At 36.9% G+C, this 23,913-nt stretch overlaps 1 protein-coding gene across 1 annotated transcript; it reads right to left on the bottom strand.

Annotated features, from left to right (window-relative positions):
• Nucleotides 1-7,822: 7,822 nt before the first annotated feature.
• On the bottom strand, nt 7,823-23,621 carry kiss1ra (KISS1 receptor a). The gene is made up of 5 exons (XM_053496878.1): nt 23,378-23,621; nt 22,626-22,750; nt 10,974-11,109; nt 10,284-10,522; nt 7,823-10,122 (listed from the first exon to the last, which is right to left on the bottom strand). The coding sequence occupies exons 1-5, from the start codon at nt 23,604-23,606 to the stop codon at nt 9,748-9,750; spliced, it is 1,104 nt and encodes a 367-aa protein (XP_053352853.1). The 5' UTR covers nt 23,607-23,621; the 3' UTR covers nt 7,823-9,747.
• Nucleotides 23,622-23,913: the final 292 nt, after the last annotated feature.

Raw genomic sequence — 23,913 nt, 5'->3', positions numbered from 1 at the left:
TCAGTTACCATGAGTCTATAATGTATTCTCATACCAGGCTCTGTTTTCTTTTTTTTTTTTTCCCGTTTCCTTTTTTTTTTTTTTTTTGGGTGGGTACGTTCAGTCCTATTGCTGGCTTAACTTTTTAAGCAGTTTTAAGATTTCCATCCATAAAGCCAGCATGAGGGTGACTTTCTTTATTATTCTTCCTGCTGCAATGATTCATAACATGTTCTTTGTCGCTATTAGTTCAAGAAAATCCATTTCATATACAGTATGCGTGTAGTAGACTGCTTTTAAAGATCCGTGCTCTACCTTTATTTGATTTCTCAGAAAAGCAGGGCTGTGACCTGTTACCATTTACTGCTTTATTTGATTCCTTCCTATTGCTGCAGGAACAATTAGTATTTTCACACTTTTTTCATAATTTTCACACACATAATATGTATTGAGAAGTACTACACATTTGATGTAGTATATAAGATATTATTTGATTACATAAGTAATATATAATTACATAGAAATAAAAATATATGCTATAAATTTCGGTGGCGTTATGTGAAAATAGAATTTAGTGCTATTCTCTAAAATATCTAATTTAATATTGCAGAAATATGTCATTATATATTAAAATGATAATACAAAGATTACAATAAGGATTAGCAATAAAAATAACTACTAGCTATCAGATTTTAATATGATTCTAAATGAGTGCTTTATTAAAGGATGTCCCACTTGGTGGGTAAAGACATTAGAGCTACAGTATTTTTTAAAAAAAGGAAAGAAAAAGTACCTAAATGTGTGATGTGCTACATGTCATTTCCATTTTAAATACAGGACACAATTAATAATTAACATTCCTCCATTTCACTTAGACCTTGGGTGGCATTTTTAAATTCGAGAATATTTTACAGAAATATAACCTTTGCGTGTGCATTATGTAATTTTATAATAGAAAAATAATATATAATCAAGTTATTAGCTACATGAATATTATTATTCATAAATTATTACACATTTTGTCACTAAGCACATTAATATGACTGCACAGCATTATTAAGTATTTTATTTGTTTACTTTAAACTGTACATGATTATTATTTAGTTTATTTAGTTTATTTAGTGCTTTTCATTGCAGTTGTATTTTGATTAAGCATAATAATCATTATATTCAGCTGAAATATTCTTTAAACATGAATAACTAAATAATTAAATAAGAATCAATAAATAATAAAAATTTAAAAGAAATGTGCACTACCTGTCTACAGATTGTTTTTTTTTTTCACAATTATTGCACTCACTGGCATAAAAATTATTATTTACTCTCCGTGTTGTCTACTGTCTCTTGACATGGCTGACTTTGGACCGCAAATTACAAATCAGCACTGACTGGCAGGAAATACTGTTCCAGTAACACCATGTGTTTCTAGAAGGTTCATTCGGATTTCCCCAGCACATGTGTGTTGACTGTCATCATGGCGGAGATATAAACTAACAGTCAGCTTTCAGTCATCCTAGAGTATATCACTACCAAATGTGGACACAAAGAATAAAATATTTTGTGTGAGAACTTTTTTTCTTTCCATTTTACAACCTATTTGTAACCCACAAGTCTTTGCAGAAACAAATGCGTCTGTAGATATAGTTTATTGAAAAATTTCTAGTTCTAAAGACACCGTGACACATATGGTTAGTATTGCTGGTCAAGCAGTAAGCGAAAGAGCTCCTGTTTGCATGACAAAAAAAGTGTGATTTTTTTTTCTTCCATGTGCTTCACTCTTGCCTTCAGTTGGCCTACATCAGGTAGTCGTGTGTCTGAAATACACCCAGATAGACGTGTTAGTGCTAGACAGAGCGGCTGCACTTTAAGTATCTCCTGGCACATAAACACAAATAATACCTGCTCCAGGTGGCTTGGCAGCCTCATGAAGGCATGACCTAGACACATGCACACATGGGAAAGGGAGAAGCCTTTTACAGCAGGCAGAGCTATTAGACTAGCTAAGTATTGGTCAGTGCCCTATAATGAACAGGTCAGAATGAAATGTTTTTGGATAAAGTGCAGTAAAATGTATATAACATGCAAACCACAGACATGTCAGACATACAGTAGAACATGAGACAACATGCACATGATGGGTGTAGATGAGGAGCCGTAAATGCATGGTTTCAAAATTGCATGAAAACATGCAATTTTGGCTCATCTGTGACATATTTTATGTTTTTATTGTACAAAACTACTACTACTACTACTACTACTACTACTAATAATAATAATAATAATAATAATAAAAATAATAATAACTAAATTATTATGATAAATTCTGCTTCTTCTTATTATTATTATAAGAAGTAGTGATAATAATAATAATAATAATAATAATAATAATAATAATCACTAGCATGCCATGCAGAATTAACAACAATAATAATAAAACATTGATTTTCTAATTAATATTATATTACTTATTAATAGTATACAAAATTTAAAAATGTATTTAAGAAACTTTTTTCCGGTATAATATTTTGACAATTAAATATAATCTAATACTCTTCAAAGTATTTTAGTTCGACTTATGCCACCTCCGTGCCCTTACTAGTGTTTCTCATGCTATTGACATATCATAACATATTTATTTTAATGATCTACTTTACCTGTCTTTTAAGTTCATTCTTTTATTTTTATTTATTTATTTATTTTTTGCAAAGACAAAGAAATAACAAGAAAGTTATTGTTTTGTTTAAAAAAATCTTGTTTTTAATAACAAGAAAAATGGATACTTTGATTGTATTTTGCCTAGAATTTGTAGAATTTTATTTTGGATAGAAGCAATGCAATATATTAGAAACAGGGTTTCGACATTTATTTTACATGAAGAAGCAAGCTAACGAGACAAGCTCTTGTCTTGAGTCTTTCTGTTTTTCTTGTGTCTTCATGAGTTTTCTTTGGGTTCTCCATTATGCTAAACAAGTAGTAGGACCAGCTACTTCTAGTGTTCTATCTAGTGTTCATGCCCAGTATTCCAGGACCCATCATTATAATCACAAGAATATAGCTGTTAAGAAAATGGAAATAAAATAAAAAAGGTTTACACTACCAACAAATACTGTCTTGTCAGAGACACGCAGGCGGATGATAATTGACAGGTGTTTTGGGTAAATTATGTTAGCAGGTAAATTTGCCTATCCGGGTGCCATGACTCAATCTATGAGTCAATCAGCTAATGAGGCGTCCTCACGAAAATCCGCATGTCAATAACGTGTAAGCACGGGACATTTTGGGTAAAACAAACCTATGAAAGGGAACCCTCCTCCTCTACAGGTTCATATTGTAGTGTTACTGTCCCACATTGGCGAGTGTATTTTTAGTTAGGTGCACTATTGGGTTTCGTTAAATTGACTGCGAAGGCCCCAGACAGCCCGTGCCCTGCCAGAGGCCAAAAGCAGTTTCCTGCCTGTGTTGTGACGCAAGCCGGTCAGCCGCACACGCTTGTGCACACACACGCACTCAGCTCGTAGAATGGGTTCTTTGTACTGATCTCAAGCACTGACACTATTTTTCCCCTCCACACCCACAGACGCTCAAGCACACAACTGCCTGCCAGCCTGCTTTACTGTCTGTGTCTCTCCATTTGGGCAGCTGCTGCCAAAAATACTATGAACTAAAGACTCATATATATATTTTTTTAAACCAAGCAGTTTCACACAGCCCTTCTGGACCATGTCTGCTCCTGATGTAGTTTTTGTGCAAGCGTAACTTCAGAGGAACACTTTAATTGCCATGCCAGTGAAAGGTGCATGCTGGGAGATTCCTAGTTAGGGCTTCGACTTACTTTGCCACGGTTTTCACCCCTCATTATAGACACTCCATGCCAAAGAAAAGCACTTTTGGTGGGTAAAGTTTCCCTGTGAAGACTTTATTCTCTGCCTTCTCACAAGTTGAATGCTGTGGGGCTTGCTGCATTGACAGTCTGGCTCACTGGCTCCCCCTTCAGGGTACAACCAAAAACAAACTAAAAAAATATAAATCCCTACATCTTTTACTTGTTTGTCTGAGGATAGTATAAATAGGCCTGCTGATGTCTTAGTGTACCCCATAAATAAATTAGAAGCCTAAAGATATAAGAAATAAAAGGGTAGATATTGTGGTACTAAATAAAATTCATATCTTAAAGGGATAGTTCAGGTTTTTTCAAGTCTGTATTAAATCAAAATTCAGATGCATTTAAGTACATTACACTAGCTCATCATCCTACACACTAAACATAAAGTTTGTCATCGGACCGCAAATACAATATGAGTAGATACCATCCAGATCTAGCCATATGGTGGTTTCCAGAAGTAGAAACACTACATTTTGTGCTAAATACACTGTAACTTTAAAAGATACCAACTAAAACTTTGGAATAAATTTTTGCACAGAATTAGGGTTGGCTCTGATTACTTACATTGTTTGTGTAGACTGAATGACAAACTTAACAACCAAGACCTATGGTAATTTACTGATATGCACCTCAATTTTGGACAATTTAAGACAGACTTGAAAAAAAACCCGAACTATCCCTTTGAAGAATAAATACAGTATAGATGAATAAAAAAAAACTAAAATAGTATCGACATTCAACATAAACAGGTATAAATCCTGTTTAAACATTTCAGACAAAACTGTATTTACACACATTTATTAGGGTTTGATTTTATGTTTTTAAAGTTTCTCAAAACTACAGGTATAAGAACGTTACCTTATACGGCAGTCATTTTAACAAATAGACACTCTGTCTATATAGCAATCAGCAATAATGTGTGCATGATCACAGATGCTCAGCTTTGTGAAGGATTGTCCTTATATTATATATACTGTAGATGTATATAGATGATATATATTTTGAGTATATAAGTTCCATGTTGGAAACATCGCAAAAAGAGGTAACATCATCTGCATGAACTGGATCCGTTTTCATACAAATTTTTAATACTTAAATCCTTAATTTAAAAAAAAAAAAACATTTATGATTGTTATCGCTCAGACAAGCTCATTCTGGATTTGTAGTGCTGTGGAATTCCTGTCATTCCTGATCTTTCACACCCTATGATAAAAGCTAGAGAGAAACATTTAACAGTCCTGGCACACACACACACTACAGGTCTGGCCGATGCGAACTGTGGGAGAGTGCCTGAAAATCGTGTTGCTAATAATTACTCTTGCTCCTCATTAAAGGAAGCCTAAAAGGCTAAAACTAAATTTCTTTATCTTTTTAAAAATAAATAAATAATAAAAACAGAAGGCCTGGTGTGGCCGCAGTGCAATGGCAAATGCAATTAGCAGCTGGGTAGCTTGTTTCTAGAAAAAGAGATAATGACTGGGTGTTGATGTGGGCAGCTATGCAGAATGACTTGGAGGTTATTAAAGCGCCAGCTCGATTAAACATCACCAAGCTTGATCGACATTTGGACCATGTGATCTGGACTGAAAATAAGAGGCAAAAACTTGGATGCAAAAAAGTCCTTCATTAAATTAGTCGTCAAGACTACATTGACTTCAAGAAAGTCTGTCTCTTTCAAAGCAAAATATGCAGAAATGAGGGGTGGCTCAAGACTTTTGCACAGTGCTGTATATTGAAAACAACAGTATATAATATTACATTTTAGATCAGAGATGATGAATTCCACACAGAGTCCAGCACACATTTTTCTGATCTAACATACCTACATTTACTGGAATTGTTTACGCCTGCTTTCTTTTTTCCTTCCTCAAAATATGTTTCTTTTTTTATCTTTCTGAGTGCATGTCTTAGGTTGATTTATGCTATCTTGATATACGTACAGTAGTGGTTTGTTTAGCTTTTCTTTTTTTGGTTAGAATTTTGTTTACTTGAAAAACAAACCAAAATATGGCAATATGTTTATACAAATGAGGCCAGCAAAAGTCTATTAAATATTCTGTTCCATGAATATTATGCTGATATTAATTTTCTGAAATGAATTTCACAATCACCCACTTAAGTTGTTCTCTATTTTTTAAAAGCTAAATACATGAGAAGAGAACAAGAAGCAATTAAGAATGATAAAATTACTTAGGGATTTCTCAGCAATGACAGATCAATAAATTGTGCTACATAGAATATAGATGAATCCTTATGGTAGCTTAAGATTATGCTTTATATACTGTGTATATTCTAAATCACAAGTATGCTGCAATGATTTTAATGCTAAAAAGGTATTTTGGTTTTATTTTAAACAAAGACAACATATCACTTGTGGATATACATGGTGAATAAATAATAGTCATTTTTACATTAATTATTTTCTTCCACACATTTATTTATTTATATATAATATATAAATTTATTATATTAATTAGAAACTTTTTATTTATTAATTTATTTTAACAAATAAATAAATTTGTTAACAATTTTAGAGTCAAGCAACATAGCTTCACATAGAAACTGGACATTATATACAGTATATACATATAAAGAAACCGCAAAAGAACCTTTATAAATCACAGCATTTGACTTGCAATGTTTGATTTAGATTCAAAATAAGAATGTTTAAAAGTTTTTATAATGAATTGTTAAACACTACTTTCATATCAACAAGCTTTTAAAAAGCATTGAAATATAAAAGCCCTACCTTACAATATCACAAAGTGCAATGTCTGACCTTCACCAAGCATCATACAATACAAATGGTGTCATGTGAAATAATCCGATGAGCTCAAAGTCAGACTTTCCGGTCATGTGCAAAAAACAAAAAACAAAAAAAAAAAAAACACCCCACCAGGACTGCATCCAAGGAAAAACACTTGATACCTCAGTGGAAAATATGCGGGCTGTTCCATGATGTTTCAGAGCTGTTTTGTAGCAGGTGTTCTTATGAACATTAAGAGGATTGATAATTTTGCTAAATATCAGGATGTTTCAGCCCAGATTTTACTTTGTTAGCTTCATGATTACAGCAGTTTCAGTTTACTTAATTGATTTCTATTTTTAAACATAAATTTATAGTTTATTAGTATATAGTTCATATATTATTAGAATGTCTAGTTTCCTCCCACAGTCCAAAGACATGCATTGTAGGCCTGTAGTATATGATGTGTTTAAGTATATTGCTCCATAAGTGTGCCCTGTTAGTGGATGTCCCGCCCTTGTTCTTTTGGGTCTGTGGGTTGTGGGGTGGGGCCTCTGTGGACCGAACTTGTTTGTTTAGTGCATCCCATTGGTGTTTCACTGAATATGGATCTGGGGAATTTGCCTGCTGGCCCGCCTGGTGTGTGGTGGGATGTAGTACACTATGTTTTCTGGGTCATTTCTATCATGACCAGAATAACTGTTTTTATCAATGCTGCATTGACTTTTCTGCAGAATTGGACCTGACAGTTTGACTTTTAGTCCCCATGGGCAAGAATGTGCTTTTAATGCCCCTGATCTTGTCACCAATTTAGTGGTGAATAGCTGGTGATCAGTGTTGTTCAGCTCCATTAGTTGTGTTGTTATCACTGGTGTGTGTATACTGTATATACTATACAAGGCAAAAGTTTGGACACACTTTCTCCTTCAGTAATTTTTCTTTATTTTTATTATTTTCAACATATATTGTAAACTACTCCTAAATGTATTCAAAATATGAAAGGACATAGAATTATGTGCCAAACAAAAGAGTTGGTAAACAACCCAGAATATGTTTTATATTTTAGATTGTCTAAAGTAGCAACATTTAGCTTGGATGACAGCTACGCAACTTCACGGCATTGTCTCGTCAAATTCACAAGGTAGTCACCTGGAATGGTTTGCAGTTCACAGGTTTGCCTTGGTAAAAGTTTATTTGTGACATTTTTGGGCCTTGTTTATGTGCTGTAGATCATCAGAGGAAGAGTGGGTACAGATTCAATAGCTACTACAACTACTGTACAAATCCATATTATAGCAAGAAACACTCAGTTAAGTAAAGAGATAAAAACAGTCCATCATTACATTAAGAAATGAAGGCCAGTCCATTTGAAAAATCTCAAGAACTTTGAAAGTGCAGTCACCAAAACCATCAAACACTATGATGAAACTGGCTCTGTCCCAGGAAAGAAAGACCAAGAGCTACCTCTCCTTTATTAATGCTTTTCGGAGTTCTAGCAGCAACCATATTTCAACAGCCACAATTCAGAGGAGACTGTGTGAGTCAGGCCTCCATGGTAAAATTGCTGCAAAAAAACATTACTTTGGAAAAACAACAAGTGACTTGCTTGAGCCAAGAAACACAGACGTTAGATCAATAGAGAATTGTCCTTTAGTCTGGTCAATCCAAAAGACTAACCACAATGTCTTGGTCAGATTTAGACAGGGTGAATATACAGTTCCTAAATGTGTGGTTCCCACTGTGCAGCATGGAGAAGGAGGTGTGATGTTTGAGGGGGCTTTACTGATGACATTATTGGTGACCAAAGTGATCAAAATAAGGAAACACTTAATCACCAAAGCATTTTGCAGTTTCATGCCATTCTATCTAGTTTGGAGTTAATGGGACCTTCATTTGTTTTCCAACAGGACAATAATCCCAAACATACCTCAGATTTGTCCCACATATTTATTCAAAAAGGAGAGTGTTGCATCAGATGAGCTGGCCTTCACAATCACCCAATCTGAATCCAACTGAATGATTTTTGTTGAGTTGGACCAGAGTAAAAGGAAAAGCAGCCAACAAGTACTCAACACCTCTGGGAACTCCTTTAAGATTGTTGGTAAACCATTCCAAGTGACTACCTCATGAAGCTGACTGAGAAGATGCTAAGAGTGTGCAAAGCTGTCATCAAAGTGGTTACTTCAAATTGTAAAACATATTCTGGGTTAAACATATTCATAATTACATACTTGTTCTGTCAAAATGTGAATGTCTTTAGTATTAATATTAAACATTAAACAATAAAAAATGAAGGAAAAACATTGAATAACATGGCGTGTCCAAACGTTTTACCGGTACTGCATTTACTGTATGTAACACGATAATGGAAAATTACAATGTTATAACAAAACATTTCTTGGTGAGTCTTGAACACAGAAGACTTTCTCACAAAACATTCATTTAAAATTAAGTCCTGATGAGGGTGTGATCCTATCAACAGAACAATTCAACAGACTTACTAACGTACAGAGAAAAAAAGAGGCAAGCTGTAATTGGTAACAATACAGTATGCACTGAAATATGTTTAGACTTGTGGTCCATGTAAGAACACTCTTGGTTGAGTCAGGAGGTAAGCTGAGAACATCAGTAACACCCATTAAAGATACAAATGTACATGGCTATGCTAGGCAGCAGTGTGTGTACACAGGGAGGTGCAGGACCTACCTATATCTCCAAGTCAATCAATGAGTCATGAGTCTCTGTGGGTCATTAAGGTAACATCCTCTCTGGCAGGTTCCTGCATATTATTGTTGGCAGAACATCCCTTCATTCATCGGAGTCTCCGATTTACATCCCATTCATGCTACTGCTAGCATCCGCTGTTTATGTGAACTCACAGTACTGTACATGTAGTATCAAATCTTAGTTCATCTCATTCTCATTTCATGTTTGTCATGCACTAAACAACGCATCAAGAAAACAACAAGCAAATATGCTTTCCATGACATTGTATATCTCCTTATTATGCACACTGGAACTCCCTGAAGAAATCATTTATTTTCTGAATTTATCCGTTTGTTTCGGCAAAGGATGTGCCAGCAATTAAGCATTTGGCTTTGTGCAGACGAAGGTATGAATTCTCTTTACTGGTTGCTGCTCATTTCCTTTCGGTGTTGCTCTCATCTGTTGCAACAAACTTGATTTCTGCATTTGCTGTACGAGAGTTTACACTGCTATCCCTCACTGCGTGTCTGAAGAAGAAGGGGAACGTTTTCCTGAAGGATTTTCGGAAGCTGGCACCCATAAAACCATACACGATTGGGTTGATAGACGAGTTGGCATATGACATGCAGTTGGCCCATGTCTTGATTTTATATGTGGCATAATTGACCTTAAAATTGGGGTAGAAAGACTGAAAGAGGACGAAGATTTGAATGGGACCCCAGCAGATGGTGAAGAGTACGACGATGACCACCACCATTTTGGAAACCTTACTCCTGATGGAAATGGTTCTCTCTGAGAGTAGATGCACCTGAAAATAGATCAGTTTTGTCTTTGGAATGGTTTCATCAAACTTAAAATTAACAGTTTCAAAAATCCTGCCTTTCAAGGAGTGGAGTTATGAATTATATATATATATATATATATATATATATATATATATAGAGCAATAAGACAAGTCATTGGTCCTACCTGATGGTTATTATCAACAGGCTCCACGGTTGGCTGGCCAACCCTCTTCAACATGAAGGAATAGCAGAATGAAATGGTTAGAACAGGTAGCAGGTAGACAGCTATGAACTGGTATAGTATGAAGGCTCTTTCATGTGTCTTCGAGGGAAAGCGCTCCATGCAGTACTGTCTAGGCCCATACCAGTAGCCATCCTCCAGTCTTTGATACATTAAAATTGGGGTGGACAGAATGAAAGAGCCTGGATGATCAGAAAAGACACAAAGCTAAGTTATTTATTAGTCAAGCAAACATTGGTGATATTCTTTTAAGTGACATTAATGACCCTCAATAGTAACACACCAGAATAATAACATTTGTATTAATTAATGCTTTTACTGTAGGTAATTAACAAAACCAGGTTTTTGGGGCTCTGGGTTGCTATTGAAGGGTGGAGTTCAAGCTCCTCCACCACATGGTGACCACTGTCAGGTCCCTGGGCATGACCCTTAACTCTACACCTGTGAATTTAACAAATGGCTGTAATTTATTAAATTTTTCTTAATATGAATGAATGTTATGTTAAACAGAGAAAAAAATATTGTAGATAGACAACTTTTATCAAGAATATTTAGAATAAGAATAAATTGTAAAATAATGAACAGCTATTAAAGATTTAACTGCGATCTTGATACCGATATTGTTTGACGTACCAATCCAGACGCAGATGCTTACAATCTTGGCAACCCGTGGAGTGCGATGACGTAGAGATTTCAAGGGGTACACGGTCACGTAGCAACGATCTCCACTCATTGCTGTCAGTGTGATGCACGTGGCCTGGACTGTCACCTGCAAATAGCCACAGCCATGCTTCCTTTCATCATGGATGATTACGAACATCATTACATAGCAAAAATTTACAGAAGTTTTCAGGACGAGAGCCAGACAGTCTATTTTGCAGGAATACAAAAAGAAGGCTGACTCATGGAACAAGTGTGATGCATGCTTCTTTTGCAGAGTAGACATAAACATGTCTTGTTAGTCATCTTTGCGGAGGAAAGAATTGAATAGAGGGTTTAAGTTCTTATTACAGCTTTAGCAAATATTTCATTCAATCTGAGGAGCCACTACTTTTACTCTTAGGGCTGGAACCAGCATCTAACAAGTGCCTATTAGTCTGTAGCCATTGAAGTGCTGAATAGTACGGACCTAAATAGAATTAAAAAATATGTACTTACTATATGAAAGGTTTTAAATGCAGCTTTCTATCAGCCATTTTGTTTATGAGTTATCACACATGACCTGCGCCTAATTATCATTTCTAAAAAGGGCATAACATTATGAATACAATGAATCCTCCACACACAGCGTGGAGAAGATCAATGCCACAGATCTACAGTACAGCCTGCTTTTAACTAGCTTCAATTTAATGTGTTAATTTAATCCTCCCACAACTTTTACACTAAAAAAGATTTCGGCGTACACAGGAGTCTTGTTATTTATCAGCCGAACAATTCATTTTGTTTTTCTACCTTTAAACCACCATGGGCAGTCTCATAGAGATCAACAAAAGCACAATGCGTTTGCCTCTGCAGTGGCTAGGATTGTGTGTTGCCATTGTGTTTTACAGTCCACTTATCTTCAAGTGCACAGCAAAAACAAAAAGACACAATAAACCTGAATAATCTAACCTGTCCATTTTTTTCCCCTGACAATGAAGTTATTGTTTTTGGTGTGAGAGGTCAACAGGGCAGCTTTATTCACATGGTGTGGCATTTTTCTTATCAAAAAGCCATGGTTTAATAAGGATCTGGGTCAGGCATAGAGAAATTGTTCTTTCTCTCAGGGGGAAAAATGTGCATAAAATATATACATATGCATTAGAGAAGGCTGGCACATTAGCTAAGAGGGACTATAGAGCCAAAAATCTCTTTTTTAAGACTCCTCCTCCTCCTCCTCCTCCTCCTCCTCCTCCTCCTCATGCCTGAACTAAACTACAAAAGCCTAATAACTACTTACTTTGCTTACTTACTATACTTTACTCTCTGACAATCAACTTTACAATCAAATGAGGTGTCACAAATATCGCAGCTGAAGCTTATTCATTTATATCTAGTGATCTGCAGAGAGCAAATGCATACAAAGCTGCAGAACCCATTGGAGTGTAGGCAAGGGTGATGACAGGATGAAGTATTACATCTGGATGCAGTCGTTACAGAAATCTCCAGGCAAAACTAGCATCCCAGTTCCCCCAAAAAGCTTAAATCAACATGCACAAAAAAATATGTTCATGTACCTTAATGACTACAGCCCTGTAGCACTCATCTTTGTAGCTAGTGAACAACAAGGAAGAATTTGTACTGACATGCCCTCCAGTACCTCCAAACACTTCTGTGCAAATGTTGTTTACTGGTTACAGTTCAGCCTTTAACACTGATCTCTTATCTCAGAATGCTGAATTAAGGACTAACTCTATCTGCAAATGGATTCGGGATATTTTGACAGCAAGCAAAGGTCATGAAAACTGCGGTTAAATCTTAATTGGTAATTAGAATATACCAAATATGGGCACTCCATGGAGCTTGTCACATGTTGTATTCAAAATGTTTTATAAAAAAATTATGGTGGGGTGCTGTAACAACGGTCACAACAACAACAACAACAACAAGCTTAAATAAAATAAAATTATCTTAGGGCAATCCATTTTTTTTTTTTTATGGTTCATTGCTGCAGGTAGTGGACATTTTCTAATTTCTCTTCCATATCTTTGTGATACTTGATGCAAAATCTTAATGAAATCATCAGAAATGCCATGGGGGATTTGCAAAGCAGAAATTAAGGGCTTCTGCTGCAGCACTGTCTGGAACAAAAGAGAAAAGCTTTACAAAAAACATATGTAAAAGCACAATGCATGACTGGCTCCTTCTACCAACAACTGATTCAATTTAAATCAAATTTAGCATCTTACTCCATCACGTGTGACCTGGCTCACCTTGTCTACAGATTATTTGTTCAACTGAAATCTGATAGATGTACAGTAGCAATAGATTCCTGAACAATCATTTTGCAGTTGAGGATAGTATTTATATATTTCCTATAGAGAAAATGTACAATAATTGCAATCAGTAGAAGCATATTTAATCTTTTTAGAGATGCTTCATCGACTTCATTGGTTATATCAAGTAAAAAAAAAATGATGTGCTCATTGAATGCACAAGACAAATGAGGAATCTGATCTTATTCACTCACTAAATGTATTAAGAAATCAAATGTCTCTTTATTAATAATATGGTTATTGGAACATTTGCCACAGACAGACAAAGATAAGGACATTTCTCAATTATGTCTGGAAGGGACAAAACGTCCATTTATTCTACTTTTCTCTGGGAATTAATTGAACGGAAAAATTCAAGATCAATGCATAGATTCAGACAATTTAGAAAACCAACTGCTAATTTCAGCTCTAAATTAAGTATATGCCGATTGTCATGTAAACGTAGCTACTGAAAAAAGGCACTTTTAAGCCATTTTCTTTATCTCAAAATGTTCTTTTCTTCTGAACTTTGATGGACTTCTAAGGAACATACTGCCCATTAAACTATGAGTAATGCGTAAGGTTTTTTTTTTTCACACAGAATTGGATGATATTTGTCAGGAATTGAGGCAGTGCTGTCAGCAATAAAATGGCTTTCTTCTCCATCATCTTTAACTTGGTCAAGCTATTCAGTTCCACAAATCTCTGTGACATCCTGTAGTGTGATGTTGTCATGGCGGAGGATACCTGAGGTGGGCCTGGATGAACTGACTCACACACAGAGTACAGTGCTAATGCCAAGATAATTAGTTTGATGTCCATGGAGGATGATATTGAAAATACATGTTCTTCCAAAGCTAGCGTAATGTTTCACTTTGGAGGGAAGAAAGACAGCTTATTGTTGCACAAAAAATGTAATAAAGCTTATGTGTGCTCAGAGAGGCCAACTGGTTAGTAAGCCAGAGACAAAAAGCTTTTGGGAGGAGGAAAAAACAGCATCACCCTTAGATGGTCATTAATATAGGAGTCCCATCACACACCAACATTTCCACTGAATCCTAAAAATACAGAAGTATGCAGTGGGGATGGGGTCAAAATGGAAAAATCTGCATTAATCAAGTTCATTCTACTTCCTAACCACGTTCCTGTTGGTTCTCTATGCGTCTATCATGTTGTCACTAACTTGCTATCACACGCATGATCATACATTCACCAGGTCCTATGAAATTAAACCAGATTATTACTATGTCTGATCAGATTGCACCACGCGCTTTCCAGACACTTATCACTTATCGTAGTGCTTTCATCAGCAAGTAATAGTGTGAGGAATTGGATCCAGTTCTCTGAACGTGGCCTACAGTAGATGTACTGATATCATGCTGCATGTGCGCCTTACGGGTGTTAAGCACCAAAAGAACATAATATTTACTTGATGTAGTCTTCTACAATGTGGTATGGATCTACCCTGGTCATAGCCTGAGCCTGAAGAGGTCATTCTGACGACTCCATTGATGTAGCAGAATCACAGTGACATCCCAATGACAACTCATTCAGAATGCCATCCATTCTTTCCCATATGCGCCATGCTTGTAGTATGTCAGTGAAGTCTTCAAGAGGTGTTAGTTACGCAGTTAAGGTCAATGTCATTGTTAATATGCCCTTATTAGGTTCTTTCTGTGTCTTGCTTCAATGCTGTTTTGAACATCAAAAAAGTCCATCAAAAGCGCAATAGCTCCACGTCAAGGGATAAAATACTTCTTAGTTCTTACCCGTTTCTATTTGTTCAAGCTTTTACTGTGTTGACCTAATTTCTTCGCGAACATAGTACAATAGTGGCTGTGCGATGGAAGGAAGAGGAAGCCAGTATGGTCCCTTAGTGGTTAGGACTGTCACTTCACATGTCAGAAGTTTGCATCAGCTTCCTGTTCTTGGTGGGTTGTTTCAGGGTACTCTGGTTTCCCCCAACAGTCCAAAAACATTGTCCAAGCATTGTGGTATGACTGGCATTTCCAAATTGCTCGTAGTCTGTGTGTGCGTAGTCTTGTTGTTTGCAAGAAAGGTGGGGTCCTCAGTTACACAATATCCCCTTAAAAGGAATGCCTGATGCCAGGAAGTTATGGGTCATTGCAGTCAGTATTTGGTCACAATGATGGTTTAAGAGGATAGATAGATATAAGGAATATACTGTATAGTGACTGTCCACATTAGGAGGACACAGATACCCCTGCTCATTCATGCAATTATTCAACTGGGCAATAATGTAGCAGCAAATTGATGTGCTAAGATGTGATATATGTATGTGGTAAGTACATTACAACACTTCATTTATTTCAGCAAATAATATTTTAAAGCTTTAGGCAATGATGAATGTACTGTACCATTAAAAAGCAATGGAAAGTAACTAAGGAGAAATCCTAATCTAAAAACTAACCAAAGGGCAGGCTGTGTGTGTGTGTGTGTGTGTGTGTGTGTGTGTGTGTGTGTGTGTGAAAGAGACAGAGAGACTATTAAGTCTTGGTTTATGCCCTGTCCCTATTTTAATCATATGGACACACCCCTTTTAGATAAAGAAAGACACACACACACACACACACACACACACATGCACACTCAAACACACCCCATTAATCATCTTGTATCGCCGGCCAAAAAAAGAATTACCAAGAGTGTTAATTCTTAAACAGATTCAGTCCTTGGAGTCTGACACGGCTCTGTATCTCGCTCTGGTCTCCTGTATGTTATATTACAGGTTAGAAAGATGAAGCTGTTGACATGCAACAGGTGCAGGAGATGCAGTCACAGTCACTGCGTTCTTTACAGGACTGTCTCTGCCCCTGCTGGCCTGAATATTGCATCTCCACGGTGGCTTCATCTGTAGATGAGTACCTGCGCTAGGTTCACACTGTGATGTGTCATGAGCGTGGAGTGTGGAGACTCTTAGGAAAAGTCGACACAAAAAGCAAGACGTAGTCAGACAGAGTTACAGAAGGAGTGGATGTGACTTATGGATCCTCCTTAAATCTGGCTATAATGAATGCGCAAACAAACCATGAATAGTTTTGGGTATAAAATGCCAAAATTTAAGAAAAAAAAAGTGTCTGACAGTGCTTTATGTCCTTCTTGGTGCCCTTTCTGCCTCTAGAAAACGTTAAGATTTAACTCTTCTTGAGTAAGTGAACCCTTACAGTGTGAGTCTTAATTAAAACAGATAAGTGCCAGGCTTTCCCCCTCAGGCTCTTGGTGGTTACCATTAAACCCTGTATGTGTGCTCCTGTTTCAAACTTAGACAAGTGATTTGTGGAAGGACTATATGGCATTCCCATAGGGTTGGCTAATCTGTAAAGATGACTTGTCTAAGATGAGAACTATTACCATGGTATCAAGTTAGACTATGGGGACCCTATGGATTGTTTGTGGTATGAGATTTTTTTTTTAAATATCATATAAACTAGTGCTGCACAATTAATTGCCATCCATCCATCCATCCATCCATCCATCTATCCATCCAGGAACCTCTGTAGTCCAACTAGGGACCGTTGAGGCCATTGTATTTATTCCCATTTCTACAACCATGGTAGGACCTATGGGCAATTTGGGAATGAAAGTCTTTGGACTTAAAGTACCCGGAGGATACCCACAAAGCACAGGGAGAACATGCAAACTCCATGCACAAAGACCAGAGGTGGGAATCGCACCCGCTAACCACTAAGCCACTGTGCCACCACAATTAATTGCAAACAAATCAAATTGCAATATGGACCCGTGCAATTATTTATTCACAAAAGTCTGCAATCTATTGTAAATAGTAGGTTCATAGTAGGGAATTTATGTTGACTTTGCCAATAATTTAGGTGTTTGTTTATTTTGTAAAATTATTTTGAGTTGTGTAATATAAATATTTATATATATTGACCACCATCTTTTTTTCATGTATTTGCTGTTATCCTAGACAAATACCTTTGAATACAAAATTATATATTTAATGCTTAAATATCGAACTTCAAATACATGTATGTAGCAATATGTGACAAAATAATTGCTATGTACAGTATGTGATGTTTATGCTCAAATCGCACAGCCCTTATTTACTGTTTACTAGAAATAGAGGGGCTTAAAGTAAATATCTCAAAGTTCTATAACTTTACTCGTAAACACTTTGTTTTAAATAAATCAAGTATAAATAAACACATCTTAAGGTAAACTGTAATTTTTATAAAAATGATTAAAAGTTGCATTCATTTGGCACAAAAACATCATATTCCGTAACTGGTTTAGATAATATGGGAGGAAAGGGCAGCGGGGAGAAAACACTTAATTGGCTCCAATAAATAAATGTAATGACAACTGTTTGTCATATTTGTGAAATAAAGCGTATTACTGATATTTATTCTGTGCTTTAATTATATGAGGTTTTGCAAGGCCTTGCCCTATGCAATTTAATAATATCCATTTGAAATAAATGCATAAAAATTTATGAGAGGGAGAGAGAGATGGATGGACTATGATATTTAACCCAGATGTCTCGGGATTTCTACACCTCCACACTAAAGGATGTTTTTAATCATTTTTGTGCATGAAGCTGCAAAACGGTGCATTAACCACTTTGTTAACTCATCTGACTTGACGCTGCTTTTATAGCATTATTTCCGATGCTCTTTTGCATAAGTGCCTCCATGATTTTAGCCAGCGACCTGTATAATGTGATAAAATGCTAATTTGGGGAAATAGATATCAGTTCTTCACTTATGGATTCAGGAATAATTACTGACAAAAAAAAAATCATAAAACAGCATTTATTTATTTATTTTGTTTTTATGAAGAGACTTTGTTTAAATTGCCAGTTAGTACATGTGTGAGTGTGTGTGTGTGTTAGAGCCATAAAGAACCAAGTGATTTCTAATATTTTTCTATAATATTATTTGTATTAGGAATAGCTGTTATTGTTATTTGATATATTTTACATATTCTGTAATATTTGTATTGCATACTTTTCATAGGTTGATTTTAGTCCAATTAAAGAAGAAGGAAGGGGCTTGGTGTTAGACAGTCTTTTGAACGTTCTTTGAAACCAATTTTATTTTGAAGCTATTTAATTTGAAGCTGGAAGAAGTGTAAATAGTTCGATTTTGTTGTATCCTGACAAACGAAAAGTAAACTTTTACAAGACAAGTTTGTGGTTTTACACGTCAAATCCTTTGTGCCGAGAACCGAAACGAGTAGATCGCCATTACAGTGTGTGTGTGTGTGTGTGTGTGTGTGTGTGTGTGTGTGTGTGTGTGTGTGTGTGTGTGTGTGTGTGTGTGTGAGTGTGTGCGTGTGTGTGTGTGTATGTGTGTGTGTGTGTGTTACCTTGTTAGCTTGTTGTAACATAGCACATCTATGAAAAGTTCCTTTTGCTCACCCCACGCTCCACTCAGTCCCCCATCACCAAGCAAGCTGGGTTCCAATATACACAACTCTAACAAGCATCTACACCAGCTTTGTGTTCATAGCCTCTACACAACCAGTGTCAGGTGTCATGTGCCATGCCCCGACTGCTCAGTGATGCCAGTGCTGACAGCTGCACCTGGCTGGCACATTTACATCCTGATTTACATCCGGAGTTGAATCGGAGCCAATCTACATGACAGATTATGAGCAAGTTGGCCTAGGCTGCATTCCTAATGTTTCCCCTTGCATCACATCACTGGTGTTTATAACTAACAGCAGGCATATGGCAACCACAGGCAATTTGTTAGACATTTAGCTGCTTATATTTTAAAACTATCAATTTGCCTTCTGTGGCTTTCAGCCCCTTTGTGACTGAACTGATCAAAACATTGGAAAAGTTCTCTCTTTCAGCCTCTCTCTACCATTATGGGTGTTATTGAGATCTAAACAGGTGGCCCTGTTGCCAGCGATGGCCAGAGGCATAAATATACTGCTGTATTGGAACAACTGAGCCTTCATCTAAACCAGCTGGGCACAAACCTCTGCTCACTGGAGAAGTGAGACTGTTGTTCACAAAGGAGACTTCACAGGCAGTTCACTCACTTGCTGGGGTAGTGTGGTTTCATAGAAGGAAGAACTCAGTTGGCCCTGAGCCTCTCTTGAGCCATTACAATATTTTCACCACCACGACATCTTCCTTACTCAACAGATCTTTTATCCAAATGGACAGAAATAGTTTGCACCATGGGTGGTTACCTATTCATGTGGGTTTGGCTCCTTGGACTGAATGACTAATTGAAATCTGTTACCATGTATTTGAACTTGTCATGCTTTCAGGTGGAAACTGTTTCACATATGTTTGTGTTATCTGGATTTAAAGAAACTGCCTGGATTCCAGAGTACTAACCTTCCCCCACAAACTCATAAACAACAGAAGCAGGTGTATAAGGTTGCAACCCATCATACCCATACACCATCGATAGTGCCTCTCTGGGGGTCTTTATTCACCACACTATGGCCAAAAAAAACCCAGAGTGGGATGTCTACCCTGTTCTGAAATCACTTAAAAAGAAGTCTGTCCCCATCCTGAATGTCAAGGTGAAATAAGTCTTTGAGTAGACTGCCTTTTTAGCAATCACATCAACGAAAAGAGTTGACAATGCATATGCCTTGGAGAAAAGCAACCCTTGTATATCACCTACACAAGTCATTAATCAATCAGGTGACCTTTCAGTGTTCCATGAACCTGCTTGGCATTCTTTATTATGCTCATGATGCACTCGGTTGTACTATTTAGATAACAGAGACTCAATCATCAGATTGAACCTTTCAAGGAGTAAGAGTACTGTAGCTCTGAGTAGTTACCTTAACCTCGTCTGCTCCAGGGGTGCCTTATCATGGCTGATCCTGCGCTTTGACCCCAGCTTCCTAACAAGCTGGGATATGTGAAGAATCTAACATACTATAGATATTAAAGTAATATGTGGTAAATAAAGATTTAACTAAAGAGGTATACAGGAGAATATACCTGCATCTGTTAATGTGTCTTTGACCATAATGAGATACAGTACATGAACTATGCCTTATTACAGTATATACTGAGTTTTGCAGGAAAACAAACAAAAAAACATTTTGAAATTGAAATATGAATGACTCATTAATGAGCAGAATAAATAGGATCCTAACCTCATGTGCTGAGTAAAATCAATGCTCGCCATCTCTAAATGGCTCATAATGAGGTTCATATGAATGGGTTAATTCAGTCCTCCCACAGCTGAGAAGGTTTCAGTGTATGGAGGAGTCTGTTATTCAGCCATTACTCATTCAATCATTTATGTTTTTCAGTAAAACTGCTAAGGACTGCCTCTTAGACATGAGCAAAATCACAATAGAAATGTCTCTCCACCGTTTCTTGTTATTTTGTTTCACAGTTCAAAAATGGAGTACAGGGGGACAGTTGTACTGTACTGTAGGTGGAGGTATTGTACCGGTCAGTACTGGGAAATGCATGGTTGTTGGTGCCTGACGAGCTGGTCTGAGAATTTCCAAAAATGCTAAAAAATATCCAGCTTATAGAAAGGCAACAGTAACCCAAGTAGCATCTTGTTTTTACAATGTAGGTATGGCAAAGAGCACCTTTAATGCACAACACATTGGACCTTGAAACAGATGGGCTAAAGCCACAGAAGACCACATTAGGTGCCACTCCTGTCAGGATGCTACAATCTTTTTTGAGCTCACCAAAACAGAAGATTGGAAAAACATTGATGTCTGATGTTCGAACATTGTCTTGATATCTGCTGTGACATTTGGAAGGTAGGAGCAGAATTTGGAATAAACAACATAAAAGCATGGATCCATCCAGCTTTGTTTCAACAGTTCAGGCAGCTGCTCCTGGTGGTGGTGGTGGTGGTGGTGTATTGCCGTGGGCTATATTCTCTTGGCACACGTTGTGGCCTTTATTACCACCTGAGCATCATTGTTTAAATCATTGTTTACAGTCTACCTGACTATTGTTGCTGAACCTGCTCCATCCCTTCATGACCACGGGATAACACGGCATGTCACAAATGATTACAAACTGCTTTCTTGAACTTGACAATGAGTTCACTGTACTCAAATGGCCTCCATAGTCAAAAGATCTCAATTCAATAGTCGACAAACATGCAGCAGTCATAATGCTATCATATCATGTCAGTAAGGACCAAAATCTGTAAGGAATGTTTTCATGCCTCCAGCACCTTTTTAAATCTATGCCATGAAAAATTTATGTAGTTCTGGAGGCAATCGTGGTCCAACCCAGTACTAGCAAGGTGTAGGTGAATATGTGCATGTACACACACACATACAGTATACACACACTGCATCTTTACTTTGGATTTTTCTTTTAGCCTGACAAAACCTATTTATGAATTTAAAGCTACTGCTCCCTGAAAACTCCCTGCTGTTAGACTGTGACTAAGAAGTGATTCACAATCTTCCAGAACACATAACACACACTAATTTGTAGTTGCTAAGGACTGTGTGCTGACCTGCAAGTCACATTATATCTTCCTTTATAAAAAAAAAACAATTAATCGCCTGCTTTGTAAATTCTATTGGTTGAGAGAATAATCACACTGAGATGTATCACTCCACTCCTCTGTGTTTATTTAAAACAAATTCACTTCGGAATTCAATAGGGTTAATACAGAATAATTCATTCATTCATTTAATACATAAAAAAAAAAAAAAAAAAAATTTAAAAAACGGAACATGGGAAGCCGGTTTCACTAGAAGCACCTTATGGGAGTGTATAAATCAACGTGAGATAGTCAACAGCCTATAAGAGTGTAGCTTCTTATTGTGTCTGAGATGTCATGTACTCAATATTATATTTCTGGTTTATAAAATTGTTGTATAAAAACAATATGGCACTCATGATCATGTGGTGGATGAATATCAATATGATATGAGTGTGACTCTTATTATCTTTGTCACTCAGCCTGCAGGTGTGTATCTATGCCATCTATGCCAATGTTCAGTGTAATCATTCTGTCGCCCATATGACTTCACTAAACAAGTAGATGATCTAATTCAAATGAATCACAGGTTTACTTCATTGATTGACAGAATATTAGAATGTTTGTTATACCAGCTCAGTCCTGAAAACAATTTTTGTTTCGCAACTTGCATCCAATTGCCTCAGAATCATGATGTGCCTGTAGTAGATGACTTAAATACTGCCTTAGGTGGTCTGTTCATCTCATTTACTCAACATAATGCCCCTGTGTATTATTAGATTTCTGTCAACATGATCATGAAAATATCGGTCCTGCATAAAAACAAGGATTTTTTTTTCAGTGCAAATTCAATAACAGACTAACCTTCTTTCAACGATACCTTACTGTTGTTATTTTACCTGCTGAAGAAAAGCAACAAATTTGCACATGAAGTCACCGAAGATCCACCCAGGCAGAGGGTAGAGGGTAGCTGTGAATGGCACACAACACACCAGGAAGATGATGTCTGTGGCTGCCAGGTTAGCTGCAGTGGAAAGCAAAGCTTAATGAGAGTATTCAGGTTCAAGGCAGCATGTAAATATATTCATGCTTATTATATAAGTGTGTGTGTGTGTGTGTGTGTGTGTGTGTGTGTGTGTGTGTGTGTGTGTGTGTGGCACCTTCATAAACTTCATATACCCTAATATGCAGAAAATCTTATGCATACGGCATGCACTTTTAAAGCACCATACACAAATATCCCACTTTATTATAAAATAAATGTTTTAATGTAAATGTAACATTTTTGTGCATGAATAATGTCTATTTTGTGAAAATCTTTGCATAGACAGTGCATTTGTCTTCTGTTGAAGCCTAATATTAGTGCACGCTTTAATTACATGGATTTATCAGATGGGAAAAGATTAAAAGTAAATTAAATTGGCAACTTGGCAGTAAGGGGCAGAGTTTAATTTAGATTTAAATGAGGTTTAAGAGGACATAGTCATAGGCACTTAAGAAAACTACCATATCCTGTGCATAAGAAGAAGAAGAAAAAAAGCGCTTTAAGGGGGAAAAGAAAATAAACCGGTTAGTCTGGTTTGTTGATTTGTTGTTCAAATCACATACAGAGTAATTTTTTTTTCACACACTACAGAGAACTGAAACTCACCGATGTAGAAGTTAGTGGCAGTCCTCATCTGCCTGTGCTTAGAGATGACATAGATGACCAGTGAGTTCCCCACAAGTCCCACCAGCATGATGAGCGAGAAAAAAAGTGGCACCAGCCAGGCGTCAGTCAGGAAAGGATGCTCGCCTTCTTCCACCTCCTCCAAGGACAAATTCCTCGCAGAATCATTCAGCAGCATCTCCGAGGAGTTCCACATCTCACTGGAGAACATGCTTTTCTCCTAAAGTTTTTCAGTTTTGGTAGGTCCTTCCCTAATGATATATTGCAACACAATGGGCAAAATTGCTGATCTGAGCTTATCTGAATGGGCGTCTCTTCTCTTATTTGTGGGGGGGAAAAGGAGCTTTCTGAGCTGCGTCCAGTCTGAGGCAAGTTTGCATCAGATTTATACTGAGCCTGAATACACGTGGGCATCAGCAGGGCTGGAGAAAAGAGAGCTAGGGGTCTCCTAGCAACAGTTTGGGGATAGGCATTGCATATATAGTGCAGAATTCAGTGAGAGTGGGGTAGAGAGAGAA

The sequence above is a fragment of the Clarias gariepinus genome, chromosome 1 (assembly GCF_024256425.1).
Source record: "Clarias gariepinus isolate MV-2021 ecotype Netherlands chromosome 1, CGAR_prim_01v2, whole genome shotgun sequence".
Lineage (NCBI taxonomy): Eukaryota > Metazoa > Chordata > Actinopteri > Siluriformes > Clariidae > Clarias > Clarias gariepinus.
The sequence above is the reverse complement of the archived record's forward strand: the minus strand, read 5'-3'. Positions and strand labels throughout refer to the sequence as shown.